We start from the raw sequence: 24528 nt of genomic DNA, 5'->3' as shown, positions 1-24528 counted from the left end.
TGACCACAGCTAATCAAATCCAAACAATGTTCAGGTCTTTGCTACTCACTGAGAAAATATTCCATGACCCTGAAAGAGAAACAGTGGTTTCTGGGTATTCCTAAAACCCCAAGGTTTCCACTAGCTTAGTGTCTGATATTGGATGATGGTCATATTAGGCATAACTGAGATGGAATTTGTTGGAAGACTTACAAGGGTACATTATAACACATTGTCAACCAAAATGAGAAACAAAAATGAAAGTTATGTGTAATAATTGCTCAGTGTAAGTATTCGTTTGGTAGCAGAAAAACTGCAATCATTCATGCAAGTGTGCTAAATAATTAGAATGCACTGCTGTGACTTCGAACTTAAGGTGTGTGTGACTTTTTCACACACATTTCGCAATATATGTTTGCTGACCAATTGTGGACAGGGGAGTGTTTCGTAAACCCATTTGAAAATGGGTAATGGAAAAATAATGTGTGGAATTAAATTACAACCTCAGGAAAATCTCACGGTTGTTTTTTGTATCCTCACGTTTTTAATTATCTACTGTTTTAAATGGGCTCTTGATGGTTCGCTGGCTCAAGTCTGACCCTATGCCTGCAAAGGTGCCACTCTTCTGCTGTAAATCTTTTATTGCTGTCATCTTGTTTTATGGAAAACTCTATTGATTTTCCAAGATCACTTGGACAGGAAGCCATAGACTCATGTCATAGCTCCAGGAGTTCCTGAATTATAGATGTGTGTAGATGTGTGCTGGTATGAGTGTGTCTGTCTCTGTATATGAGAAATAAGATATTTCTCACTGAATTCGTTAAGAACAGCTTATAATTTATTCTGGCTTTGTTTTTTTATTCCCTAGATTATTTCAGCTCACTTACATAATTATTTGCTTCTCACTTATTGCTGCTCTGGAGAGGTGCACATTGCTGGCAGCGGTGATTCATCATTTGGGCTGCTTTGCTGTGCTCACTTAATTTAATAGAACTTGGCAACATGCCGTCGTGCCTCAGTGTGAACTTTCTTCTAGATCAGCTGTTCTAACCTGCTCTGCTGCTTTTTATCTGATTAAAAACTCTCTTTGTTTAGTTGGTTTTAGGGAAGTTGGTTCAAACCTATTGAGTTCAAACCTATTTTTAATTTATTTAACCTTCATTTAAATAGTTTGGTTCCAGTGATATTTGAATCTCTTTTACAAGAGAGACCTGGCCAAGAAAGGTAGTAACCAAATATAATGGCTGTTGTTGTTCCATCAAATGACATTACCCACGCATCCCTTGTGGCCCCATTCCTAAACCCTCTCTGTTCTTCTCATAAAACACCCCTCACTGTACATCTATCATCCTCTGAATCACTTGTTCAGTTACTAATGATGAGAAGTCTTTCGCACTGTTCTGGAATCTTTAACCATCTCATGCATGAATGCAAAGACGACCGTGAGCAGAGTTGAACTATACTATCCACGGTATACTTGAAGGCCAAAATTTAGAACTGCCATTACTAAACATCTTGATTTCATGAACGGTGTCTTTGCTTTGATGTGTATTCAAGGACCTTGGAAAACAGGGCCAGAGTTTCTACATTCCATGTGGAATCTAGATTAAAGCCAGTCGTGAAGATAATAAACTCTCCCCCTCCTGCTCATACACACACACAGAAAGAAAAAACAAGACTTTATGAGCGTCTATAAGAGGAACCCAATGTTTAGAGAGGTGTCAGAGATGCCTCTGTGAGAAGCTTGCGTAGTGTGCTATTTCACTTGAGAGTTGTTATTAACTGTGCAGCATGTCACACCTACGTGCTGTAAAGATAGCAGAGACGGGGCTTAGGAAAACACTCTCAGACACCCATGGTGACAGTCTTCTCACCCCACTGTTTACATTCTTCTCACACACAGCATGGTAAATCACCCTGTTTTTCTGCCACCAAAACAGCATTGCTCTCACTGTCAGAAAAAAGACTGGTGACTTGGAGTGCAGTAGCACTGTTTTAGTTTCACCTACATTATGCAGGAGTGTCTAATCAGTTAATAATGTGGTGTACTGAAATGCATAAGAAACATGTTTTCAATTAGTGATGACAGCATAAATGCTTAAAAATCTGTGTAAACAATATAACCTACAGCATTTATTTATTTGTTTTTAACAGAAAATGTGGTCCAAAAATCTGAGACCACATTGGTCTCACAAACTGATTAGGTGACAACAGTAAAAAATGCTTAAAAATCTGAGTAAACTAAATATCCTGTTTTTTGTTTTGTTTTGTTTTGTTCAGAGAGTTGCTAACACGGTACACAAATTAATATACAGTACATTACTGTGCTATGAAATTGGTACATTATAAACAACTTGAGATAAGCATACATTCATGGGGACCTGTTTAAAGGAAAATGGCAAGTGTCACAAATACACAAAGATACACACACTTGGAAATCTTGAAATTTCAACAATGTTATAAAATGCTCAGAAGTCATGAATATTAGTAAATAAGTAACAGAAACTTCACCGGAAAAAACTAACTTTTCAATACATTGGGATTGGTACAAATTTGATTAAAGCATAACAATGTTACCAGAAAACATATGCAAGCATAACAGTAGGTAAACAACTTCACCAAACAGTTAAAAGCTGTTAAAATCCACGAGGAGAGTGATTTCACGCCACTGCTGAACAGCTCTTGAGCCTACGAACATGATGTAAACATGCAAGGACGATTATTATTAATTGTTTGTTCATGATAACTAATGCATTAACTAATGTTAACGTATAGAACCTTATTGTAAAGTGTCACTGATTTTTGGATGTGTATGTACAGTATATACAGTAGTTCCAGTTATTAATGCTTTGGCAATGTTTTTTTTATTATTATTTTTTTTTTTTTTATTATCAAGCCAAGCTTCAAACTTATATCAATCATTAGCATACTTTTAATGTTAATGTCTGTAAGCTTTAGTAATGAAAAGGAACTGTTGAGCGATTGATAAAAAAATACAATGCAGAATTTACAGTGCAGTCCAGTGGAAGTTGCACACCACATGACTCAAGTTCTGTGTGTTGCTTTGCTGCTAAGTGCTTACATCTGGCTTTTATTGACATAGAGAGAGATAGAGAAGGGGGGGGGGGGGGGGGGGGGGGGTTGATGACCCACCAGGATGACTAAGTATAAAGTAAATATGGATTTGCTTGTGGATGACTCATCATATCCTGGATGTAATGATAGGTTTGGAGGTTTCCCATGGCAACAGGCACATTTCCATACAGATGTCCCGCCTAACTGCGTAGACAGATCATCAAAGTGATGCTTAATTAATACACATACTGTCATAACTATTTTTTTCTTTCTGTGAGCACCAGAATCAGTTGACATTGTCTGAATGGCAAACAAGGGCAAACAATCCTCAACACAAGTGAAAGCAGCTATCAGAGCATGGAGAATAAACTTCTCTCACCACCATGTATATCAAACCATCTTGTGATGTACAGTACATAATGGTTACAGACAGCACATTTTTTTGTGGCAAATACTGTTCAATGTTTACACAGTGTTTACAAGGCAACCCCTCCTTTCCACAAAGCTGCTCAGATTTGAATACCAGAGAGCACTGATGCACCTGGAGCATGTGCATTCCGACTGGACTGTATCAGATGTACTGTACACTGGAAAGAAGGTAGGTAGAAACAAGAACATCACCCCAGGAAACTGATTTGAGGAAGAGAGAGAGAGAGAGAAAAAAAGAAAGAAAAAAGAAGGGGGAAGGGGCAGCTGCCTGAGGAGACAATGCGTGACTGGAAATACAATGAGCATATGAGAACTTTCACTCTCTTTCTCTCACATGTTCGCTCTTACTCTATCTCTCATTCTCTCTTGGTGGGAAGCCCTTCTGCTGGCCTCAGCAGACTGTCCCCTGATTAATCATTGGTATCGTGTTGTGAGATTAATACAGAGAGCAGCTCTGTGGTGCTTCGGGAAGTAAACACAAAGTGAACACAGAGCACATGGTGGGGGGTACCAGTAAATACTAATGTTTCAAAGGAATGTTGCTGCACCTGTGCATGCCTGACCCAGATGATCAATCAAAGCCAGTGCTTTTAATTTGCTCCTGGAATACCCCCAACACTGCTCATTTGGGATGTTTTCATTAGGGACTAAATACAAAATATTTTTAATTTCATTTTGTTCTGAGCAGACACAGTATTTTTTCGTTCCTGTTGTGAAGTTCCGCAGCCTCCTTTCCAAATGGTTACCGATTAGAACGAAATAAAAGAATGGTTAATAACATTCTTTTTAAAATGACAGTACTCTGTGCTAAGGGTGGATGATATACCAGTTGCAGTGTTTTTATAGATCTCAGAAGAGAAACAAGCAGGGTTGGGGAGTAACGGAATATATGTAACGGGAATACGTATTTAAAATACAAAATATAAGTAACTGTATTCCAATACAGTTACAATTTAAATAATTGGTAATTAGAATACAGTTACATTCAAAAAGTATTTTGATTACTGAAGAGATTACTTTGTATTTTATTGTCATTTGTTTCATTGAATATTTAGTCTTTTCAGATGGAAAACATTTATACATATAAATGATGTGATCCAAAGTGAATTTGAACAGTGGTGAAACACTTTCTTATGATGTGTTACATTCATACGAGCAGACAGAGAAGTAAGTTTGAAGTAAGTTTGGAGCAGAAGAAATAGAAATGAACTTTGTGAATATTGTCAGCTTTACGCTAAGCTAAAATGCTATTTCTAGCCATTTTACATGCACATGTTACGAGCACGATCATATGTTTTTATCAAGAAAATTCACGTTGGATCATAATTTCTTTTTTTTCTAGTAAGACCTTTGATATTAGGGCAAAAATCGTATTCTTGATAATAATTTTTGTATTGTTTTCCTGTAAAAATATCTAAAAATCCTTAAAACAAGATCAGTTTGATTGGTCTTGTTTTAGAAACAACACTGCATAAGATATTTAGGTTTTTCAGAGAATGTATTTTTAACATGTGTAGTTTATCTTACGGTACTGGCAGAATTTTTATAGTCAAAAATAATCACAAGTGAAAAAATCTACCAGTGCTGAAGAAGTAATCCAAAGTATTTAGAATATGTTACTGATCTTGAGTAATCTAACGGAATATGTTACAAATTACATTTTAAAGCATGCATTCTGTAATCTGTAGTGGAATACATTTCACATGTAACCCTCCCAACCCTGGAAACAAAGCACCTGTTTTGGCAAAACAAGCTCAAAATAAGGGTCATGCCTTACCCAAAATAAGCAAAAATAAGCAATGACATTTTTCCCATGTGGGGGGATTTTCAGGACAGAAATCAAAACAAGCATAGTATACAGTAGCCTATATAAAGTAATGACTTTTCAATAAATGTATTCTTAAAATTAAATATATATCCCCAAAAACATAAAAAATAGAATTTTTCATTTGGCCACCTAAAATCAAATAATAGCCTAAATCCCTCTCTCCTGCATGCATGCACACACTGCGTGGGCACGCTTGGACTAAAAGTCACCTTTCTCGGGCCAAATGATTTTCATTTCAGAATCAAATTCCGAAAATTCACTGTGATAAATCCTTTGGACTTTGGTATTTTTGAAAAAAATCGGAACAAAATTAACCGGTTATTAACCAGTTACCAGCATTTAAAAATAATGTTTTCACTCCAGAAAAATTGAAAGGGATTTTGTTCCCGTTTTTGGTTACGTTCTGCAATGTCATGTGTCTTATTGAAATGCGGTACTGGACTTGGACTGGACAACTCCTCCTTTAAGTCTCTGAATCATGTTGGTTTTCTTGCGAGGAACAAACTTCTCAACAGAAATGTAGCTGGTTTCAAACAATAGCATTTTTGGCTATGGATGTCTGGCTCTGAGACATCCTCATGAGGGAGCTTTGGACTCAGTTGATTCCTTTCTGTCAGCAGAGCACTCATGCAATCCCTGAATGAATAAAAACTTGGGCTCTGCTGAGAGATCACAGCACATAGACTGCCTCCAATGTACCAGGAGAGAAAGCACAATGTTCTGTGTAGACATTGATTTGTATTTATAAAGATGCAACATGTCTTTTTACAGACTTGAGCAACAATGGATGGTACAGTTCATAAACAACTGTGTTCAACAGTGCCTGAGAGAGTCCAGACATATCAGTCAAAACATATCTGAGTAAATGCACAGATAAGGCAGATTCCATCTGTATCTTTACTCACATAAAACATTCCCTAATACAGCATACCACCAGTTTTTATATTTTTCACAACAGAGAGACAACAGGGAGTTTCACTTGTCACTCCCATAAAAACCAATTTTATCTGTTGGCCGGCTTTTAGAAATCTTGCATTTCACAGATAATCCTCTGAGGTAATATCGTTCACCGCACATGGCCTGAGAACCAAGGGTTTGTGGAAATAACCTAAAAAAATGGAAAGCTTCCTTGTGTCGTTGACCCTTAGTTGATATCTAGTAGGGTTGGAAATCAGCAGGGACCTGGCGATACAATAATAATCACCATACCATAATATTGTGATTCTTTTTGTTGAGTGTATTGCATTCAAAACTGGAATATTTTTGTGATATTTTACTCCCTTTTTTCTCATACATCTTCACTGGATTGAACAAGTGCTTAACTTATTACTTTACTTCATTGTACAGCCATAGAAGTAGTGTAGAGCGTAAACACGCCGGTGTCAAAAAATAAAAGTGATTACAGAACATCAGTGTTATACAGTGTTAAAAATAAGGTGAGGAAATAGCGTACCTTAGCTCCGGTATATTTATCATTAAATAAAAACCTCTAGCTGTTTGAAGGTTCTGTACGGACATCCTTGAATTGAAATAATTGTGATGTGAAAATTTAATTAATAATATTTATTCTTTGTGCAACTTAGAATATCAATACAGTATTGTGAAGTAAAAATTTGTGTTACTTTGAAATATCGCCCCCTCAACACCACCGCCTCTAGTATCTAAGACTTTGAGATCTGTGGCCTAATGTGTTTTGGTTCCTCACCTCAGCGTGTCCTCTCGCTGTGTTAATCTACTTGTAAAGGTCACCCACATTGAATCAGCACTCCAGATGTACCGAGCACCTGCCTCCTACTGAAATGAACTAACACTGCTAAAGTTACTGTGTAGGCATCAGACTGCTCTCGCTGTCACCTCTTTGTCTCTCTTACACTTGTTAGCTCTGTTCCAAAACAAGTCAAGTTCTCTATTGTCATATACACAGAGAAACAATAAAATTAAATTCATACTTGTACTTCCCTCAAACAGTGCCCTTGTTGTTTACTGTCTACACAGGCAGCTGCCTTCCAAGACAACATCCCAATTGAAACTTACATTATATTTAGTCATTTGGCAGACAAATTTATCCAAAGAAAGCATATGCACAGGTATATATTTATCAGTATGTCTGTTCCCTGGCAATCAAACCCAAGGCCTTGGCATTGCTATCGCCATGCTTTACCAGCTGATTTACAGGATAACTGCATACAGGATAATGGCATAACTGACCAGTTTGGAACACTCTTTATAGGCAGCAACTCTGTACTCCACACACAGGGAAATAGCTCTCCTAAAACGAAGCACACAGGAGAATCAATTCACAATAGAGTCTGATGTTAGCATGTTGCTAAGCTAATGATACAATAGCTACTCTAATTAGCATACATATAACACAAATATTGGTTAAAAAATTTTTTAACAACAATTTTCAGTATTAAAATAAATCTAAGTAGCCTATTTTTATAGTCAATATTTCTCTCATCTTTGGACAAACTTTTTCACTGAACACTGCACAGTGAAGTGGAATGGCACAACAGTCCGCACACACTTTTTCAGTCATCTTGGTTCTGGAAGCATTTTTCCCATTACTTTCTTCTATAAGGATTTCATAAAATCCTTCATAAAAGAGTTCTAAGCTATGAACCAAACCAGCCAGCTCTGAGGTAAGAAAAGTACTTGAAAATCAGACAAAAAGACAAATGCACTGTGTACTTAACGTCTGTCATGACAACATGAACTACAATCCCATGAAGCATTGCGAATGACGTAATCAAATTTAAAAACTATGTAAAAAAACAAATCTAAATCTATTAAAGTTGTTGATTATAAGTATAGAAACAATATTTTATTTTATTTTATTTCAAAATATTGTATAAGAGAGTAGTCTGAGAGAGTAAGAATATGAACTCATGGCTGCTAGGTTGGTTGCAATTCTTTGATTGGTGAATCATTTCCCTTAAGGATCATGGGTAGTGTAGTTCTACAACAGGAATTTTGCCTTTAAATACGATTTCTAAAAAATTTAAATAATGCGGACTGATGGCTTCAACAGAAGCATATACCATCGAAAAACATCCTTGGAGCTCATGGTAGGTCTATCTTTAAAGGTTTTTAAGTTATTGTTAAAAAACAATTTGCCTACTAATTTGCGAAACCACACTGTTGCGCTCTATTACCTCTTCTGTAAAGGAAATGTAGAATTTGTCCGAACTGATGTATCTAAGAGGGCAACATTATCGTGCTGCCTATCATTTGGAACAGCATTTGTGTTGGAACCATTATGATGCCTTAAAATGCTGTCTATGTAGGCAGCTCACTAGAGAAGAGCTATTGTCTGTCTTAATTAGTTTTTCATCTGCATTGTTAGCTTCATTTTACCAATGACAGAATTTCCATAGCATAGACTGTAGATTTATGAGGACAATTATGCCCATGCCAGACTAGTGTTATGTATGACAGTGCGGACATAAATATGTCCAATGACAAATATATCTTTATTCCGTTCACTTGACAGTGATATTGTGGCCATACATTTGTTTGTAATTATGTCACTGAGCTCTGAATGTGTATGAATTTAAGCTTAATGATAAGGTCTCTAAGCACACACAAATCAAATGCCATGTCAGGGTACAGTGAAACACCACAGTACTGTGGTGACAGTGCAGTCAATGGATGGACATTTCCACTGTGTGGGATCAATGGGTTTTGCTGTTGTTTCAGTATTAGTTTTAGGTGGTCCTTTTGAGTGTGGGCATACTGTGATGTGAAGAACCCCTAAGAATTGATTTGTGATCCTTATCAGGTTGATAAAATTTGTATATCTCAAACACACACAAACACACACACACACACACACACACACACACACACACACAATTTGGTCCCCACAATGGAGGTTAAACCTGTACACACACACACACTAACACACACACATAAAGAGGGAGTGTGGAATTAACCTTCCATGAAATAAAAAAATACATATGGAAAAACCATGTATAATGTATCCAGTACACTGATTACGTCTATACATTTGCTGTCCACTTTAGCTTTAGTTTAGTTGGCTTTCTATGACACATCTGCATTAGCATGAAAAAAAAAGTTCAAAATATACAGCTACCCATGACTGAGAACATAAAAATATTAAAATACTTTATTCATATGCCATCTGTTGAAGCAGAAAGTACAATAAATTCCCCAACACATTTCTTGCTCACTTGTTTTTTTGCTCCCTCTTGTTCTTTTCAAGAAGTAAATGAGCAGCAGATAGTTGAGAGTCTGGTTTATGACTATGAGGAACAGGGGAGTTTTTAGAAAGACAGGCACGGGGCAGTCCCAGCCTGACAGAAGAACTACAAGAGAAGCTATCTTACATTCCATTGTTTAACAGAAGGCTTCTGAGGCTCATCTCAAAGACTTTGGAGGCCTTTTTTCTTTCTCTTTATTTTTCTGTTTAACAGCATTTATTATTATTATTATTATTATTATTATTCTTAATCAGTATCTTTCTCTTGTTTTCCAGTAGAAATATCTATACATCCTTGGAACAACAAAAATTGATCTCAGAAGCAAAATTGCCTTGTAATATAAATATAAATTTAAATGTATTTTGTACAAAACTGGATTAGAGGTTCTTTCCCCACAAAATACCCTACCTGAGACCAAAAAAAATCACTTGTCCATTTACCAGTCTCTGAATAGTCCCTAAGCCCACCTCATACTGGACATTATGATTTCTTTTGAAAGGAATAGTTCACCAAAAATTTAAATTCTGTCATTATTTATTCACCCTCATGCTGTTCCAAAATATTGTTCTCAAATATGGCAGCTATGTCGATAACATCAAGTCTTATTTCTTACATTGCACGTCTCGGCACCAATGATCTCTCTAACTTTGTTCTTGCTGAGCAAATCCTATTTCTGTTGGGCAGAACTTTTGGCCACCTTGCTGGTTATGGAATAGGAGGGAGGAGATAAGCTGGAGGCAGATGGGCAGTGATTTGGCCACCACTACCGGCCCACCAACTGGAGGGCATTACGGTTAAGGGTCGAAACACCCAATGAAGGTTGTGTACTATCTGATGACATCAGCTCCTGACCAAAAGCATATTTTACATACATTTTAAATATTATATTATTATATTAAAATACAAAATTTTTGGTTGGTACCAATACTAATGAAATTTCACAATTCTTATATCATGATTTTTTTTTTTTTTTATTCAGGTAAATAGTCATATAAGAAGTAGCCTAAATATTAAGTAAACTAAGAACATACAGTAGTAGGCTAATATTGAAAAATAAATCATGAGCAGTCAGTAGCTTTCTTTCTGATATTGTTGTGTGATTAATATTTAAAACATAAAAGACAGCTGCAGATCTATTAGGCTGCATTAGTGCATTTACACTACAATGTCTTAAGCACACATCTGATATTTTGACACATACCTGATTTGTTGCACCTGTTTGCACTGACATATTACATAAGCAACTGGTTATGTTAATCACTAACGGGACAGACACTGACCATAAAACACATTTAACCGCCATGGCACTCAGCCATATTTCTGCTTTCACCAACAGCAGCAGAAGAATAAAGTATGTTAACCCTTATATGTTCTCAGTCATAGATAGCTGTATATTTAAAACTTTTTTCTTTTGAGGCTAATGCAGTTGTGCCACAGAAAGCCAACAAAACTAAAGCTAAAATGGACAGCAAATGTATGGACCAATTTCCAAGAACATGAATCTGCATGGATGTTTTTTTCCGTCTGCATGGGAGCATCATCAGGAGTGCGCAGCTGCATACGCACGCAGCTTAGAGGGAACGTTGCTCGTGACCAAACCTGATAACGACATGTTGCAAAAATGTTACAAGACATGACAGGACTAGTGAAGTTTGTTGTTACTGACGTAGCTGCCATATTTGATTTAAGTTCTTTATTTATGTTTTTTTCTAATTTGAGAGTGAATAATGTCTTAAATAAACACAAAGTGATCGTATGCCTTCAGAAGACATATGATACATGGACTACATTTATGATACTTCTGGGTGCTGCTTTTTTAAACTTTGAATTTAGTAACTGTGATGAGGAGGAGGGCGTGGCTGGGCCGTGATGGAGCAAGGCCAGCACTGAATCACCTGATCAGCAGGAGAGCGAGATGAGGGGCGGCCGGAGATGCCGGTTCAAGAGAGAGAGAGACGTATGCGGCCTCGTTGCATGTGTGTCTATGTTGGTTTTATGTTGAGTTTCTTATTAAACTTTATGTTTATGTTCAGCTGGTTCCAGCCTCCTCCTTGCCGGTCCTTTACCTGTTACAGTAACTATCAACTGCCATTGTATAGACATTCTTTAATATTCTTTAAGCCAGCATCACAGTTTGCCTTGAAAAACCTTCCTTTTCTAACTATTATTATTATTATTTTTATTTTTAGGAAAAGCCCTTGTAGGGTTTTCCTCTGCCTAAGAAAAGCACTTGCCATCCACCCATAATCTCACAACCCCCAGTCTCTTTCTGTTTCAGCGTGAAGTGTGTGATGAACAAAGTCTGCTTGTCTCCCTCGATTACATTGTCATCAATGCTGCACACCTTCAAAACCATAACTACTGCTCTGAATGTCACCTCTGAAATACCCCATCAACCAATCAAGCAAAAACACCCACATATTTCTGTGAAAGAAATGTTCAGAACAGAGCAACTGTGCAATGCTAATTTTCCCAACAGCAATGTGTCTTGTGTTATGATAAACTTAGCAAACAGTCTTAAATAAGTATTAGGATGATTGGCCATGATGATTTTGGGGAACACTGAGTCTTTCCAGAGGGGGCTGATTTTTTTATTTTTTATTAAACACAGAGACGGTAGTGTAGCTCATGTTTATAGAACAACAGTCCCCGCTGGGATCCCGCGGAATGTCGAGCCCATGGGCCCAGAGGTACCATTATGCGCCCCTGTAAGCCATACGTAAGCCACTGATAGGTTGACGTCCCCCAAAACACTGTGGTTTACACATCAAAACATTCAAAAACACTCTGTTTGTTTGAGCATCCCAACCAGCACGACATGGCAACAATCACTTAACCAATAGCATGAAACTCTATGTTTGACCGACCAATAGAAGACAGGGGGAGAAAACAGTTATTTTTCCGTTTGTTGATGCTAGTAAAAACGCATCTCGAGACACCTGCGTTCTGCTCTATTCGTTGTAGTGCTTTTTTAGCGTGAAAACGCATCTGTCTGAATGGTTACTAGAAGAAATGCTTTAGCCAATAGTTACATGAATGCTACTCATACTCTAGAAAATAAATAAATGCTTATCTCAAAGTCACCAGAATTGAATGCTTTGGTGTTGTTTTTTGCAACAACAAAAAAAGAAAATCTCACGGGGGACCATGCCCATGGACCCCCCTAAATATAAGGTTTATTAGAGGTCTGCAACCGTGAACCCGACAGGTTTCGGGTCTGGTTCAGGTTTGTAATTAATGGAAATATAAACAGGCATACTGATCTTGTTTCGCCCACACGCTCTCACTCACAGACACGCACAAACGGACAAGTTAGGGGCCATTCACACCAAACATGTTTTTGCGCACATCTGTTCTGTTTTCCCATTGTTTAAACACTTGTGGACGAATGTCTTTGACATTCGCTTTTTCTTCAGCATCTCGTGCCGGCACTGTTTAAACACCATGAAAATTTTCAGCAAATAAACAGTAAGTCAATGCTTTTTTCCCCTTCTGCTCTAGTGTAGGGGCTGCCGTGACTTGTTAAAACTGTGTATGTTTACTGTTTCAGTACTGTTAAGAATGTTGCCTATATGCTTACATAAAATACAGCTATACTAGGAGAAGATACTAGGAGAAGAAATTAGATAGTAAGCGATTTTGGGTTCGGGCTTCAAATCTGATGGTATCGTTCAGGCCGGGTAGGATCGGGCCACACGATCTCGGGTTCGGGATTCATATTAAGGCTCGTGGAGACCTCTAGGCAGGTTTCTGTTCATACCCTCAGATTAAATCCTGTAGGCGCCCATGCCTCAAACTAGTTGTGCAACACAAGAAAAGTAGCTCATTATTTGTTTGTGTGCTCAAATGACACAAAAGAGTTCAAAGGGTCACTACAATTTGTGAGTTTGGTCTATTGGTTAAGATAATGTATGTCACGGAGTCGTTTTGCCTCTCTGAATCAATTTTTCACAATATTTAGCAGTTAGTCTTACAGGAATCAGCAGACTTGTACCTTTTTTAGAGGTCCTAAAGCTGGAATAATGTCATCAATGCTTCTAATTAGAAACATTTTTGGGAGTGAGTATACACAAAAATTCAATAATATAATCCTGGCTTCAGGTTACCGAAAAGATATAATGCTTTCACTGATAAAATATGCATGTCAAAATAAAACTTTGTACTTTTAGTGAGTGATTACACACACACACACACACACACACAAAATCAATATAATACTTCTGGCTTTAGGTCATCAAAAAATGTCATGCCTTTACTGATAAAATAACCTGTCAAACAAAAACTTTGTACTCTAACTTAGAAGGAAAGTACAAAGTCGTGCCTACAGAAGTAAACATGCCTAAACATGTAAAAGATACAATAATCCAGTGATTTTTTTTTATACTTAGATATCAAGCCTTTGTTGTTGTGTTGCTGTTGTGCTGCTGAGAGGTGCATCTGGGGTCCAGGCTGCCATAATAATCAGCAGGGAATGTTGTGGGAATTCCCCCTATCTGCTATTTTGGAATTCTTTGGAAATGTTGGGGTCTGTAAAAAGATTATGTTCAGAGAGAAATATTATGTTCAGAGAGAGAGAGGGAGAGAGAGAGAGAGAGACAGAGAGATAGAAAGAGAGAGAGAGAAAAGAAAAAAGGTTGAATTCAAAAGAACAGACATCGTTTTGTCAAAAAATATTATTCTATAGAGCTATTTTTGTTCCAATTTCTTTCTGTTTTCAGCCTGTGAATTTGTTTGCATAGTACAGACAAAAGACTAAAACATCCTTTGCTCTTCATTGTATTTTCTCCACAGGAGATTTTTTTATATCCACCTTATCTTAATTGCAGTCGTATTTCCATTTGCGTCACAATGAAACATTTCCAGTCCAGATGGTAGATGATCAGGGAGAGCAGGTCATACTAGTTATTCATAAAACACAGTTTAAGAAAAGACCAGGTATCCGTGTGTCATGTTACCTGTGATTATTAATGGCTGAAATATCTCATACTGGTATGAGCAATCAGAACAAATACCAATGGGAAATCAGCCACAACTTCCACTGTGGACTATAACAGCAGAAACTGTCAATGAGTAAATCAGGCAATAGTAAAAATTACCAATCAATAAAATATAAGACAAGAAAAAAAGTATTTCAGGGGGAAAGAAAGACTGCAACTTTTCTTATTAGTAGTTACATATAATTTATACAGTAAATTAATGCCATAAATATCAGTAGTATTTTGCATCACTTTACTGTTGGACTTGTAATTTTATGATACTTAATACTGCAAATGAAATGTGTAATTTCTAATTTAAAATAATTTGTAGTCACTAATAAAACAGAACTGCTAAAAGACTGATTGTTTTAAAACATGCTACTCTTTTGTCATCGGTCAGCAAACAGATAGTCACGCCCCAATGTTGCTGTGTCAGGCTGGTCATAATGCTCAAACAAATAGAGGAATGTTTTAAAGGAATAGTTCACCCAAAAGGGAATATTCTTTCATCATGTACTTACCCTTATGCCATCCCAGATGTGTGTGACTTTCTTTCTCTGTAGGTTCATAGAATGAAATTTAATGGTAACCTGAAATTTGAAGCATATAAAGGCAGCATAAAAGTAATCCATACAAATCCAGTGGTTAAATCAATAACTTCAGAAACAATATCATAGGTGTGGGTGAGAAACAGATAAATATTTCAGTCCTTTTTACCATAAATCTCTACCTTTGATCATCCCCGACCAGTAGGTGGCGATATGCGCGAAGAATTCTGCAAAGTTCAGATCACCATTAACTTGCATTCTATGAATCAAAATTTTGGTACCCATTCACTTGCATTGTGAGGACCCACAAAGCTGAAATATTCTTCTAAAAATCTCTGTTTGTGTTCAGAAGAAGAAGAAAGAGCCGTAAACGTCTGAGATGGCATGAAGGTCAGAAAATTATGAGAGAATTAAAAATTTTGGGTGAACTGTTTCTTTAATATTACTACAGAGCCACAGTGTTTACATTTTATAGGGATATCAACCTAAAATGGCTTATTTATAGATGTTTCTGCATATTAAGCTGGAATAAAAGAAACTGTTTAAACAAACTAAATTTCACACTAACAATTTGTGAGGATATGCGCTAATTATGCAATAACTACTTTACCCTTCAGTGCTGCACTGAATGAGAGGTGTAGCTTACACAGCAAAATCAGATGTGAGTGCTTTTGATCTTGTGGAGAAAACTTTGGCAGCAACAAACAACAAGTAATAAGAGGTGTCTGCACCCTTGGCCAGTGTAGAAACATCTTGCCTGTGATATAGATCCTATTAGTTAATATTTTCACTGAACGGGACTGCAGCTGACACATCACATCTTGGAAGCAAGCAAATATTTGCAGTGAATATAGGAGAGACAAATCTTTTAGTCTTTTATCTGATAAAATTGGTCAAGAAACATAATTTACCACAGCGTGACTTTTGTCACATGCGTAGTAAAGAATAACTAGACTGAAAAGGATGTTTCCATACCACACTTAACCAATTGTGCATGAATCAGTTCATTCACACTTAGTTATAAATGTTTCTGGCTTAATGACAAAGAGACCCCTTACACAAACAAATTCACCCTCATTATTCTGGTTTTAAGACAGGGAAAAATTAAGGGGGTTTCCATGAAATACTGTTTGGGCTTCGGTAAGGTCCTCCACACAAAGCTCTGCTTATCTGGCCTTGCCCTGGGCCTGGGCTGGTGTTCAGAGGAAGGCCATAACAGTCTCACATCACCCACCACCCATACAATCCCTGCTTTTGTCAGGAAACACTGAACAAGCCAGCAGACAAGGCCCTGTTTGGTCCTCTGAGTGTTGCCATGTGGTGGGACAGAGGAAGATAATAATTAAAAGCAGTCACAAACTCTGCAAAAAGCAGCAATCACTCTTTCATTAGGTTTCACCACTTCCTCTTTGTGTGTATTTACCACCAGTGATTGAACTACCCATGCCAAAAAAAAGAATATACAAGTGAGGTATAGTACAGGGATTTATTTTTTATTTATTTATTTATTTTTTCAATATGTGTTTACATGCTAGTGTACTCTTAATCATTGAAAAAAAAATCACTTTCAGCTAATATTCACATTTAAAATGTGCAGTCATTCTACCCCGGGAAAAATGAACAAATATAGACTCATCATTGGCTCCTCAGGGATGCGTTCTCTCTTCACTGCTCTTCTCTCTGTACACGAATGACTGCACTGCAAAGCACCCCTCTGTCAAACTCCGAAAGTTTACAGATGACACCATGGTCATTGGCCTCATCCGCGACGGTGACGAATCTGCATACAGACGGGAGGTTGAACAGCTGGCTGTCTGGTGCGGTCACAACAACCTTGAGCTGAACACACTCAAAACAGTGGAGATGATAGTGGACTTCAGGAGATAGTTCTGACTCGTCTCGTGTAAAAACAATTTTTTATTTTAAATCACGGCTACAGTAAGGCACTTACAATGGAAGTTAATGGGGCCAGTCCATAAACCAAAAGTATAGCCTCAAGAAGCAGACATTATACTTGTCAACATGATTTTAGTGTGAAAAAATAGCTTACTTCCTTATCTGTGTAAAGTTATATCCAAAATTACAACTGACGGCGTAACACGGGTAAACCGTGTAATGCCAGTAAGTGATTTTAAAATCACATAGAACTGAGATATTATCTCACTAAAATCAAGTTAACATGAAAAATGTTTATGTTTTGTGAATATACTTTTGAAACCATGGATATTTTAACATTTATAGAATGGCCCCATTCACTTCCATTGTAAGTGCCTCACTGTAACTAATAATATAATATATAAGATATAATTTTTTGTGGTAATCAGCATTATGCCACAAATGCTGTGGGTTGAGCTTAACTTGTATTGAACCTTAAAAAATTACTTTAAGCCTATTGGCTACTTAAAGAATAAGTCACAAGCCCTTTGACATGCCATGTCCAAACTTCCTGTTTTAACAGGAAATGCATGAACACAGGAAAGAAAACTCATATTATGGGGTTTTAAAGAGTATGTAGGATATCTAGTCAATGCAGCAATAAGAGATGAAGCTATTACAATATTAGTCCTATAGTGCTCCTCTTCACATGCAGTGTTTGTATAAGGGTCTGTCAGTTTATTTACACTACTGTAGAAGTGATATGACCTGGCCCACAGCATCACAGTTTGTGTTACTCAGCAGTGACTCTCAACTCAGCCCACCAGCTGAGCTCGGCCAAGAAGGGGGACAGGGTGCTCTCTGAGTCTGTGCCGAGGAAATGGAAGAAAGTGTCAAAAGGAAACGTAACTCCTGTCTGACTCCATTTTTTGTTGTGGTTTCCAAATGTGTGTCACCCTCTGCCTCTGTAAATACTGGCAAGTGGGTGACCAGTTTACTCAGTCAGAGTGAGAAATGCACTTAATATTTTTACTGTTACTTTTTACTCACACAGGCTTACTCAAACCATCCATCAACACCAACGTCGAAATTGAGTTATGGGATATTTATGAGGCAAAAGTCAGATGTTTATGTTAAATACGAGGCCTTTCATTACATACTAACATTCGCCACGTTTATTGGGTTTGTTTTGGTTAGTTCTGTGACCACATTTTTAAGAAATATTAAAACATATGTAATCAAATAGATCATCATAAAAACTAACACGTTAGTGCTGTAATTTTTACTGTAATTGTCATGGCAACTGTGCTTCAGGAAATATTCTTCAGGAAACAGGCCATTTAATTGTAATTCAAAAAAACAAGTTAATCTGACACCATGATTAAACTCGATGAAAAATGCATCAGCTTGGATCCTGATGAATAATGCAAAGAAACAGAATACTTTGATATGATAATAGGTCAATATGTCGATTCAGGTTTGGATATGTGTCTTGTTTTTAATGACGCATCAAATGTCTTGAAAAGTCTTTCAGTTTGAGGTATGTTTCAGGTTGAGGAAATGCTATCATTTCAAAGTGGAGAAAAACATTTCTTTAACTTTTTGGAATGTTGATACAATGTGCCACACTGAAGAAAAAAAAATATATATATATATTTTGGGTGAAGTAAATATAGCAGAAAAGTACTTTCTACATTGAATATGTTAGTTGAAGGGTAAATTTGAAAATAATAAGTAAATTCTACACGTGTACTCAATTCAAAAATGTCAAATTAATGTTCTAGCTTTAATGTTCTAGATTTTAAGTATATGTTATTTATGATTGTTTGTTATCTTTTCTATGCATCATCAGTCCTACTGTAGAAAACCTTGTCATATTTATTTGCTAATTTGAATAAATTTCACTGGCAAATAAAATAAGTACAATTTTTGTAACTTTTCAGAGCTGGTGTTCCCAGCATGCACCGGTAATTTAATTAATCGGCTTGCATGGTGTTACTGTTGGCAAGTTTACACCATTTTTATTGTTGATTTTGTTGTTTCATTTGGCAAGTTCTTGTTTTGTGAAGTCTGAAGTTCATTTTCTACACAAAATTACCCGTCCATGATAAAAAACAAACAAAACTAAAAAAATAAAATAAAAATAAAATCTGTTGATTGTTAAAGTAATTGTGTTTTGTGCAACAAGTGTTAAGGTCTGCGTGCACAGCTCTGTATTTTGATTTTATTACCAGCAATGCAAGGCGATGTTGTCTAATAGGCTATACATAGCACGCATTAAGCTTCCCTGTGGAAGGCTTTTGTATGATATTTGGTACATGATTACTCTTGTTTATAAGAAACGTTCAAAATTTGAATTGTTCTAATAAACTATTACTTGAAATTTTACAAAGTTTATGAAAGTACCTTGTACATCGGATTTGTAAGTAAAAATTACAGTTTTAACTGAAATGTTTAAGTTTACTCTCTCACTTTAATCAATATAATGTTATGAAGTTAAGTAGATTTTGCTTTCTTTTATACCATAAATGTTTTTTTTTATTTTTATTTTTTATCTGTAGATGGGCATTAACTCACATGAATACAAATAATGTGAAAAATGTTCAAATGTAATTTGTATACTGTGCATACAGTAAATGTATGGTGTTGAATAAAAATATACAAATCTTTGTTTAGTGCATACTCCTTAAAACTGCTGGTTCTCAAAATAAAATAAGTTTTAAAAGTCTTAAAACCAGCATTTCATGAAGTTGCATCAAGTAGTCATGAGTTTCTCTTGGTTGGCAAAGAAAATGCTTCTGTTATTTCAGTTCCAGATTGAGCAGAGAGTGATCCAGGGCTCTTCTAAATCTTTCAGTTGGGTGACATCAATAGACGTGGTGTTTCACTGTATTTAAATTCTGTAACACTAGACCACTTAGTTCCTCTGAGTACAGATTAAAAAGTTCCCCTTGGTGCTGAATTTCATATTACTCACTGTGTGTTTCTAATTCCTCGTGCATCAAAATCACATGCTGAACTAGTTCAGTTTGACCTTTTACGGCAATCTGTAAGAGAACAATGTTTATTTGTAATTATAGGTCTGTACTAGCACCGTACTAATGGAAAAACCAACTGAGGAGATTTATGGAAAAGAAATGGTTGTATGAAAACACTGTTAATTGACGGTTTCCCCCTCTCAAAGGTCCTGCCTTCATAGTTGCCTCCACAGTTTGAAGGTTTTGCTTGACAGCACTTATCAAACTCTTCTAGTTTATTGATACATCCCCAGACATGTCCAGACTTGTAGTAACTATGCTGACCCTGTTATTTCTGTCATTTATCTCCAGCTTCATTATAAATGTCATTGAGTACAAGAGCCTCACAAGCCTAACATCACAGTGTGAGTTAGCAGATGAGTTTCAGGTGGGCACATGGGAGAATGAGTGTGTGTTTTATCTGTTTGGCAAAACCTACTCCACTCTACGCCATGTTTATGAACAGTTAATTTTATTTAAAGGTGATTGGTGATGTTCCAATACTTTCTCCTAGTCAAGAGACTATTACAAGTAAGCCATTCAAAGGCTGATATCCCTGAAAAGTGTGAGCACTGTGGTTCTGTGTTGCTATAAAATATTTCTCTATGACACGGCAACATTGGCTAAACCAGTTGCGTGAGTTTGGGGTGGGATTATCATTTTCCGACCAATGGAAGCTGGGAGGAGTGTTCGGGGGAAATTTCCTGTTTTTCTGTTTGCAGTTCTGTTTGGTGAGGCCATAATGGCACAGAATTTAAAAAATTCACATTTAAGATATGAAAAGTTTATCACATTTTAGGGATGACATGAACAATATACTTTGAAATAATTGTCAGTGAGATATAAATCTTTGAGTTGTTATTTCTTAAATAGGTCCCTGATGTTGCTAGGTTTTAAAGATTAAGCACAGTTACATTTTCATGAGCTAGTTGCTTAGACATGACTGCAGCCCTCCTTTCCTCTTGACTGCAGTGGAAACAGATGGCTCTGCCTGATACCGCCCACTGGCAACAAGAGATCAGCACCTTGTCTCTCTCAAAAACAATTGACACTGTCACAATCCCTTAGCTCTATTTGGAAAAATGGAAAAAAACATATTACAAATCTATACAGTACATACTGTATATATACACCGATCAGCCACAAGATTAAAACTACCTGCCTAATATTGTTTAGGCCCCCCTCATGCCACCAAAACAGCACCAACCCGATATTTTTCTCACCACAGTTGTACAGAGCAGTTATCTAAGTTACCGTAGACTTTGTCAGTTCGAAATAGTCTGGCCATTCTCTGTTGACCTCTCTCAACAACAAGGCATTTCCATCCACAGAACTGCCACTCACTGGATGTTTTTTATTTTTGGCACCATTCTGAAAATCCCAGGAGATCAGCAGTTACAGAAATACTCAAACCAGACCGTCTGGCACCAACAATAATCCATGTGATTATCTAATCAGCCAATCGTGCAGTGCAGTGCACAAAATCAGGCAGATATGGGTCAGGAGCTTCAGTTAATGTTCACATTAACCATCAGAATGGGGAAAAAATTTGATCTCAATGATTTGAAGTGTAGCAAGATTGTTGGTGCCAGATGGGCTGGTTTGAGTATTTCTGTAACTGCTGATCTCCTGTGATTTTCACACACAACAGTCTCTAGAATTTACTTCGAATGGTGCCAAAAACAAAAAACATCCAGTGAGCGGAAGATCTGTGGACAGAAATAGAGAATGGCCAGACTGGTTTGAACTGATAAAGTCTATGGTAACTCAGATAACTGCTCAGATAATGTCATTCTGAGATGTGGGTTGGTGCTGTTTTGGCAGCACGTGGGGGACCTACACAATATTAGGCAGGTGGTTTTAATGTTGTGGCTGACCAGTGTGTATATATACTGTACAGTATAATTCCAAGAGTGCAATTATGTAAAATATACTGTGTCATTGGTGAGAAAAATTGGATAACCCATGACTACACTGGACATCAGCCATATTTATTGATAAGCAAATAAGGCTTCAGTGGAAGGTTAAAATAAAAGGCTTTCCATGACTACAGGCAAGTTCGTGGCAGATAGCCAGCTTCTACAGTTCTCGGTGTGAATGACTGCCTGGCTTTCGGGGCGTTGTTTAGTTTGCCTGTCTGTATAGCCCCTTTGACAATAATTTACAGGGCCACTCTTTGCATAGAGAACAGTGCAACAGTAAAAGTGGACCACTTAATGACAACATTTGTTGAGGAAATATTCTCTCATCGGAAAACTGATATTAATGTTATTAATATTTTATTGAGCTCCTAGATAGATGAGAAAATCAGTTGGTGTAATTCATCGGCATGATGATAGGGTTAGGTGATGATGATATGTTTTCCTGTAAAAATATATTTTCATCCAAGATAAATTTAGTTGAGAAGCAAAATTGTGTAAGATATAATGAAGCTGAATTCAGAATTCTTTCAGTACATTGGCAAATATTTTTTTCTTGTTTTAAGTATGTAAACCTCAATAAATGTTGATATTTATGCTTACCAAAAAAAATAAAATAAAATAAAATAAATAAATGACCAGTGAGAAAATAGAAAAATAATAATAAGGAAAAATTATTAATTATTATTAAGTCTAAAATAGTATATTACTATTTTATGCAGTTTTCTCTCAAGTACATTTATTTTGTTTTAAGGATGTTTAGATTTGTACTGGAAAACAAGACTAAAAAACTGATTAAGATTAAAATGTTTTTATACCTGTTGATGCTTTTGTCAATAACACTGTATGTAAAATCAACAAATGTACTTACTGTATTAGAGAAACTTTAAAAGACAACGTAAAATTAATCTTGGCACTGATTTTTGAAGTTCTTTCACCAGAACATCTGACTCAGGAACCATTTAAGCATGTTCATTTCTTGCTGTGAATGCCGTGGAGGCTGACGATAAGGCTGCTCTTTTTCTCTAGTGACTCAGTCAAGAAAGACTCATTCTTGCTCTGTATTTTACCCTAACCTGTACTTTCATGTTTACTTGCTGTAGCTCTTTTACATGTGTGTGGAGCGATAAACTGTGTTGTGTATATGCTTTGGCACATAGATTCTTATCACTCAAGAGTGTTGGGGAGGCTTGAGACTGTGGATGGGAAAAGAGAGGCGAGTGACTCACGCTGAGGATTCTAACAGGAACTCACTGTACAGACAGGTGGGCAGTTCCCTTCAAAAAAGTGTTGATTAAGAGTTTCATTCTTTAAAAAACACCTTAAAGAAATGTGTTCTTCCAGGAAACAGATTAAACCAGGTGCCCACAGCCCAGGCATTAAGCAGTTTTTAATGGTTTCAATTCTAATCATTGACTGTAGGCTACAACTTGGTATTGGTTCAAGCAGTGTCTCGAAAACCATTCCATTGTGTCTGGGTAAACTGTTTCAAATTTAAGTTTAAATCATTTTTTAATATAAAATATTGTCATGAATAAAAGAAATTCATTAACATTATTATTTATAATTCATTTATAATCATTATCATTTTTGGGAAACCATCTCTTTAAAACTGAACTACTCTGGCAAAGGCTACACTGATCAAAACATATTTAGAATGATGTGTCTCCTCACAGATTTCTCCATCATGGCCAGTCAGCCTCTACCACTGTCTCAGAAGACCTTGGCTCAGTTCAATCACTCCTTGGCCACAGAACCAGGAGCCTCTGGGCTCTATCTCTACTCATCGCAGCTCCAAAGACCAGGCTCACCATAGGCCACTGCACCTCAGGGGTGTGACGGGCCCCTCATCTGAGTCATCTTTCCTGAGCCCCAACGTGACCAATTCTCACATATCCATTGGCAAGCGGTTTTCATTCGGGGGTTGGCAGCAGGGAGGTAGAGTGAGCTTTTCTGGATTGTACCTCCAGCAACCAATCCAGGAGATCCATCTAAAGAACACATACAGAATGGGACCAGAACCAGGGAGCCATTTCAGTGTCAGCAGAACTCAGCAGATCATAAAGGCTACATTGGACAGTTATTTGGATGGTGTATGTTACAGTCCTGACAGCAGTAGCCAGCTCTGTCAGATGTTGGCAGATCTAACATCAGTAAGCTAAAAGATGTCAACCCACCTCGATATAAACTTGTGTCAGGTAGTGGTTGGGCAAATTGTTAAACAAGGTATAAGGGTGTTAAGCCGCAGCCTTATCAACACCGACAGCTACACATCTGCTGTTTTCCAAAACTACTCAATATTTGCTGTGGCTATAGTACATGGTGTGTATTGAAAATGAGGGTTCTAATGACCACCAATCAAAATCCCTCATTAGGATTTCAACACCTTTTGTCCAATGAATTTCTATGAATTTTTTACATCCGTTCAGGACTGGATATTCATTAAAAAGTATGATCACAACCCAAAAAAAATATAATCACTATAGAAATTTCAGTGACTTTTTTCCCCCATGATTACTGGGTAACATTTTTAAAAACATTTTACAGATATTGCACTCAGAGCAATTCAGAGACAATGAAATAAAGCTGATAACTTTCTATTACTATTCTATTACTATACAAATTTCCATGATTTTCCCAGGCTTAGGAAATGACCCTT

The 24528-nt window shown here is 36.8% G+C and overlaps 1 protein-coding gene across 1 annotated transcript; it reads left to right on the top strand.

The window, feature by feature from the left end:
* Window positions 1–3587: 3587 nt before the first annotated feature.
* Window positions 3588–24031, top strand: LOC127441174 (uncharacterized). The gene is made up of 3 exons (XM_051698375.1): window positions 3588–3652; window positions 23030–23134; window positions 23546–24031. The coding sequence occupies exons 1-3, from the start codon at window positions 3590–3592 to the stop codon at window positions 24029–24031; spliced, it is 654 nt and encodes a 217-aa protein (XP_051554335.1). The 5' UTR covers window positions 3588–3589.
* The last annotated feature ends 497 nt before the right edge of the window (window positions 24032–24528 follow it).

The sequence above is a fragment of the Myxocyprinus asiaticus genome, chromosome 5 (genome assembly GCF_019703515.2).
Source record: "Myxocyprinus asiaticus isolate MX2 ecotype Aquarium Trade chromosome 5, UBuf_Myxa_2, whole genome shotgun sequence".
Lineage (NCBI taxonomy): Eukaryota > Metazoa > Chordata > Actinopteri > Cypriniformes > Catostomidae > Myxocyprinus > Myxocyprinus asiaticus.
The sequence above is the reverse complement of the archived record's forward strand: the minus strand, read 5'-3'. Positions and strand labels throughout refer to the sequence as shown.